This window comes from Protopterus annectens, chromosome 3.part0 (assembly GCF_019279795.1).
Source record: "Protopterus annectens isolate FY-2018-M chromosome 3.part0, PAN1.0, whole genome shotgun sequence".
Taxonomy (NCBI): Eukaryota; Metazoa; Chordata; order Ceratodontiformes; family Protopteridae; genus Protopterus; species Protopterus annectens.
Genome location: NC_056731.1, coordinates 22237057 through 22243707, shown reverse-complemented (window position 1 = coordinate 22243707; position 6651 = coordinate 22237057). Strand labels below are relative to the sequence as shown.

At 35.8% G+C, this 6651-nt stretch overlaps 1 protein-coding gene across 1 annotated transcript in view; it reads right to left on the bottom strand.

Annotated features, from left to right (window-relative positions):
* Positions 1 to 822, bottom strand: part of LOC122797338 (probable G-protein coupled receptor 158) — an 873085-nt gene extending 872263 nt beyond the window's left edge. The window contains exon 1 of the mRNA XM_044066150.1: positions 1 to 822. This exon is cut by the window's left edge and continues 811 nt beyond it. Coding sequence (XP_043922085.1) covers positions 1 to 58 — 58 coding nt within the window. The 5' untranslated portion in view covers positions 59 to 822.
* Between the last annotated feature and the right edge of the window lie 5829 nt (positions 823 to 6651).

Here is a 6651-nt window from a genome sequence, read left to right as displayed (position 1 = left end):
TGTTAGTACCAATAACACAACCAAAACGTACAAGCAGAATGATAAACAGAAATCCCATAGTTCTCTATGTATATATATTCTGTTGACTAACAGTGACACATTAAATACCAGCACCAAACTAGCATAAAGTATTCAGCCGGCAGTTCATCAAGGAACTAATAACTGCACAGATAACTAAGTGGAATATAAACAAAAGCTTGGATGTTGTAAATACGAAAAAGGCAGCCTTGGTCTGAGCTGTCCACATCCCATCTCAAAGGTTCTGTACTTAACTGCTTACGTCTCCGATTGCTTACATTGCTTAGAAATGTTTAAAATGGGTATGCAAATACTTCTTTACTGGAAAGAGAATAGAGAATTCTACTACGAAAGACCATTTCTGCGTTCATTTCAACTCCTTCCGGTATAACAGAATTTCTTCGGAATGAAAAAATGCAACAGTGGCTTCAATTACATTGCAAGAAGGCATATTTCTATCCTCACTTTTGTAGCGCGCACACGCACCCCGCCCCTATCTGGCTATGCAAAGCAGTAGCTATAGTTAGACACGACACTACACTAACTGGCAATAAGCCCCGCCCATTCTAGTTCTCATAGGTTTACATAGGTCACCTTGTATGGTGAATGGTCCCAGTTTCCGTCTGTCTTCTAGCCATGGTTTGTAAAAAAAGGCGCTGTCCAGTACTGAAAATCAATTCAGGAATCAGTCGGGAGTATAAAGGCTTGTGGAAAGAGAATTGGCTTATATCTCCTAGTCATATTTCATTTTTTACTGGATTCACTGAGATTCTATTTGTTGCACAGGAGCTTCCCTTGAACCTGACTAGGTACTCAGGATCTTTTGGTTGGCGTTTTCTTTTACTTCGTTACGTCATTCTGTAAGTTTCTGGGCGGTGCTTGAGGGAATTCTCTAACCCAGATATCCTACAAGTAGAGTTCAAGATGTATTGCTGTAAAGGGTCAGCCTTGGGGTGGGACGAACGATGCACTAAAGGCGCCTTCTAAATTATTATCTTAATACTCCACCTGTCTCTATGTCATTTATTTTTTCAAACACTATTGATGATGAGCATGTGCCAAATGCCAAGGTTTCAGAAGAAAACAGATCGTACTCTTAAAACCTTACCTACCATAGAAGCTTATTTCGTCTCAGTTTCTCTATCTCCCTCTCAAGGACTTTTTGAAAATAAATAAATGAATAAATAAATAGCAAAAGCGTGCCTCCTGAGCAAAATATAAAGCAAAAGGCACATAACTTGTGTATCTTATGTCGGTTTAATTTATTTTGCGTTTTTGATACCATGATGGGAATGGACCACATTCCTAAGTCGAAGTATGATTAAAGTTCGTGAAATTATGTTGTTTCAATCTCTGATGGTAGCCAAAAGTGCTTTTTGCAACACCCGTAATGTGCCCAGAAATGACTGATTCTGCAATTCATGCGGAGTTTCATGTAGTAGTGGAATATCTAAATATAGCTGTAAATTTTTCTTTTTTATGAGATCCACTGTTCCTGCTACAATTGGAACTGTCTGAGTATCCTTCATACACATTGCCCTCCTTTCTGCCTGAAAATACTGGTATCTTATGACTTTGTGCCTCTCCCTGTAGTAAGACACTGTAATCACCATGCGTAGCAATTTCAATAATCAATACTACTTTTGTCTTCTTTGCATGGATTATTATATCAGGTTTTCTCATTTACTTTTTGAACCATTGGTAATAGGAGATTCCGTGTAATATACACTTCATCATTCTCTATAATGCTGTGTGGATCATATTTCCAATACTTCTCAGCTACTTCAATATTGTAAAGTTTGTACAATCCCCAGTGTAACAGTCTTGCCATATCATTATGCCTTTTAGTATACAGGCCTGGGCAACAAGATGTGCAACTTTTTCCAGTTCTGTTTTATAGAACCTGCATTTGTCTGTTTCTCACTCATGTTCAATGGACTTTGTAAATCAATGTGTAGGTAGTAAACTATCCTGTGCCTTTTGTTTTTTTTTTTTGTTTGTTTGTTTTTTGGCATATTCAGTTCAGTTGCTGCATGATTTTGTCTACTTCTGGTTTGATTTCCATTCTTACTTGATGCTGATATGCTTCTGCTAAACTAAGCATTGAAGTCATCTTAGACCTATTCTGCTCATGTTTTAAAACATTTACTATGTTTGGATCGGGTGAGATCAGCAGATATGTATGTAGTCCTTCATCTGCAGATCTATGCATGTAATTAGTTTTGAGGAGGTCTATACCTCATTCAGAAGAAGAATGTATAATCTTGGTATACACTGATTTTTATATATGATTTAGTAAGCATGAAACATTTTTATTGTTTTCCTGTCTAATTGATCAAATACCTTTCGGGTCCAGTCAGTCACTCCAAAACTGTAAGTTAGAACAGGAAGGGCAAATTGGTTTATAGCATGGACTTTGTTCATAAATGTCAGAGCTGTTTTCAGTATTAATTTTAATTTTCTAAAATATTCCTTTGTTCATGTTTTATTGTAGATCCTTCATCAGTTCCCAATTATTTATACACTCCTTCCCATTCAAGCTCCTTTATATCACATGACTGTCCTAGAATTATATTTTCTTGGTGCTGCAGATTTTCTGCTTCAAATGTTGCTTTTGTACATTCATCAAGACCAAATTACATTCTTATATCATCTGATAAAGTTTCGACCACTTGCAGTTGTGTTTTCAGCTCCTCATCTGATAAACTATACAGTTTTAAAGCATCCAGCAAAGGAAAAATGAGAAGGTTTGCATTTTGTTGCTTTCTGGGATCCACATTTTAACCATGACCTAATATGTTAAGTAGACTGCATAATGGGTTAAGAGCAGTGACAAGGAAATAACCTGGAATATCCTCCTTTGAATTTTTATCCCTGGAATAATAATTTGCCCTTTATCAGTGGTTTGCCATTGCTTCATGGTCACTGTAATGTAATTGATCAATGTAGCGTTTATCTTATACATTTGTAAGCACTCCTTTATCTGTGAATATGAGATGCTGTCAACTACTTTTTTGTAATCTATGTATGCCATACTTAGATTCTTCCCCTTTTTAGAACTCTCCATTATTACTCTAAAGACAAATGATCCTTTGTTCCATATGACTTTCATTTGTTACCCTTTTGGTTTATTGCTATGATTGAGTTTTTTTCTAAATGACTATAAACTCTGTCGGCATCAGTTCCAGTATATCATCTGTAAATCATAGGAAGACAAGTTATTGGTCTGTAGATTTTAGGATAGCTTGTAGATTCATTGTTAATGAGGAATATTGTTTTTTTTTTTTTCCTTTTGTTAGCCAGGTCTGTTAGGGATGCATATATAAGTAGCTCTTACTCAGGGCTAAATCTTCATGAAACGTTAGGTGCTGCGTTTGACCCTGTTTTTTCTTTCAAATTAGGAGCTTTCCTTAATATTGTTTCAATTTCTCTGGCCATTACTTCATCCCATTAATGTACATGTGAGCATCTTACTTTTTTGTTTACGTCAATCCATTTAGCGTCTTTGTTATGCTCCAGTCTTCATAGATATTTCTCCAAAATGTGTTTATTTCTTCTTTTTTGGTGGTGTATCTACTCCTTTTGCTTTGTTTCCCAGTTCTCTATAAAACATTTTTGGGTTATCAGTGAATTGTTTGTTTTGTACTTTTCCTTTATATTTATTAGCATATCTTCTAAGTTGTTCTGCATGTGCTGATATCTTTAGTTTATTATTTGCAATAATGTACAATAGATTCTGGTCTGTTCTGATACTGCACATTACTCTTATCATGTCTATCTTTGTAAGTATTTTTGTCGATCTGTTCCATCTTCTATACTCTTCTGACAGTGACACTTCTTGTCTTAATTACTTTACAGTTTCCTCTATTCAGTACTTCCATGATGACCTTTGACTTCTTCCATTCCCTTCCCTTATTGACCTGTGTCTTTGTGGTGCAATTTTACCTGTTATTAATTTAAATATGCAGTAATATAACTGGTTTATTTATTTAGTTGACATTTGTTGACCAGGGAAGTCTGACTGAGCAAGAGCTCTTTTTCAGTGGAGGCCTGGGGAGAAAAGTTCCACATCATCATAATGTTAGAATACAGTAGATTAAGAGCAGTAAGCAACAAATTTAAAGACATAACATATTTATAGTACATGGCATGAATTTTTTAGAGAACATAACTTGCATAAAATAATTAGCAACATCAGCGAGTGAAACAGAGTGAAAAACAGTAAGTAACAGAAAACTTGAATAAGTAAACACAGCTGTTACTGAGAAAACGTTAGTTTAGTTCTAAGATACAGTACTAAGATACAAATCTATAAGTAGTTAATAAAAGGATGTGTCATTACTGGGGGATAAAGAGGATTTGGTATGGATGGATTTGAGGACAGAGATTGAGTGATAGCAAGGTGTAGCTGTATGGAGGAGGTTCATGGTGGGTTTTACAGTGACATGTCCAGGTGCTGTATAAGTATTCCTTGAATTATTTTTGAAAACTGGAGTATTACTTATTTCTCTGACAGCTAGAGGACCCTGTGGTAGCTGTATAGGTTTTGGCCACTAGATTTTTTGGCCTTATAAATATCTAAGAGGTTTTGGCCAGCACTCCTAATGTATTTGGCTGGAGTATACTGAGAGATAATAGAAGAAATGTCAGGGCAGAAGGAGGGTTTATTGATAATGGAGTGAATGACAAGTAGCTGTGAAAAGAGAAGTTGTTTAGGGAACTCTGTCCAGTTTAAGATACTGAGGGATTGACAGTGATGAGAGTTTGAGGGTAGATTAGTTGCAGACCTGGTGATTTTGTTGTAGGTGGTTTCTAGCTTGGTGAGTAGAGAGGACTGGATATTAGTTAAGATATGAGTTCCATGGAGGAGGCTTGGGAGAAGGTAGACATAGGCAAGTGTGATTTGGGACTTCTTTTTAAGGAATTTCTTTATTTTTATAATGTAGTCCAAGTTTTTGGTGAGTTTTACTTCTGTTATATCATATGAATTTCTGTTAATAGTCTTGATTACTGTGTCCATTTGCATTATCAGACTTCTAACATTTTGGGTCCTATTGACATTCTGTAATCTATTTTCTTCATCAGTCTTAAAATGTCTATCAATCGCTGTTAAATCAAGCAACCCTTCCCTTAGATCATTTTCTTCTAAACTAAGGGCACATTCTTTGTTCTCCATTTCCTGCAGGCATTCTACAGAACATTTCAGAACATCTTTCTGCGGCCTATTTTGTTCAGCTGCATCCTGCATGATCAGTTGCTCTTTCACATGGGAACTGACAGGCCTATCACTCCGCAACATTGACTGAGTCAGAGATGCCACCGTTTCCTGCTCCTTTAATTGTTGTGCAACTTCAAATGACCTTTTGTGCTGGTTGTCTACTGAAGGCTCCAGAACACCTCCATGTGGCAACTAATCAGTTGCTTCATTTCTACCTGTTTCTCCTGAATTTGGGGGCCCATTGTTCCGTCATGCTGTGACATTACTAGGGATGGAATTTCTACACTAAATCCTTCACTTTTCATGTAATCCACAACATCAATTTCTATTTCTTTAATTTTTCCAATAATAATCCTCTTTCCTGCTTTCCCCATTTTTCTTATTTTTTGTATTGTGAAATGTTCCATATCTGGATGCTTTTGCCTGTTTTTCTCTTTAAATATCCTTGGCGCTTTTTGTATTGATTAGTTTTACTTTCTCCTTTGCAAAAATATTATGCCATATAAAAACTCTTTTCTTTCCCATATCTATATTTCTTCTTCAGAAGTCTTGCGCTCACCTGTTTCTCATTACTCTGGAGACTCATTACTCCAATCTCATCCTCTGTGAGATAAACTGTGTTGGACTTTCTGCACTAAATCCTTCATTTCAGAGGTAATCTGTAACTTCTGCTTTTATTTAACTTCTAAATGTACTAATCATTTGTTCTGTGTTTCCGCTTTGTGATCTTATTTTTTGTATTGTGAAATTTTCCATACCTGGGTGCCTTTGCATGTATTTCTTTTCAAATATATCCAGAGTTACTTTTTTGTATTGATTAGTTAGTTTGGCTTTCTCTTTTGCATAAATATTGCACCATATCAGATCTTTCTTTCTTTCCCCGTGTTCATGTTTCTTTTTTATATGGTTCAAAAATATCTAGGTTTTGTTCATTATATTTTTGCACTTCCAGAGTTGCTTCTTTTTTCAAATGGCCCTTAATTTCTTGGTCTGTATAATGTTTTTCATAGATCTGCTGTATTAATGAACAGAAATTTGCCTTTGAAGCTTTTAACAATTTTTCTTGTGCAGGTATTTTTCTTTCCTTTAGTTTCTCTCTAAATATCTTCCACCTTGAAATTATGTGCTTCTTGCATAATAGCAACAATACATAATTTCTTTCTTATCCTCAATATTCCACTCTATCATCTTTATGGCTCTTTTTTTTGGACCATCAATTTTTGTGTTTTTTTTGGACTACTGCTTTTTTTGTGGACTACTACTTCCTTCTACAACAGTGGGGGCATCCTCCCAATGCACCTGGCCTAACCCCATTGAAGGAATGTTTTTTGTGACTTGAGGATTCTACACTGTCATTTTTCATGTCCTGGTACCAGTCTGCATACAAGGACTAGGCACTTTTTTAAAGCGTGACT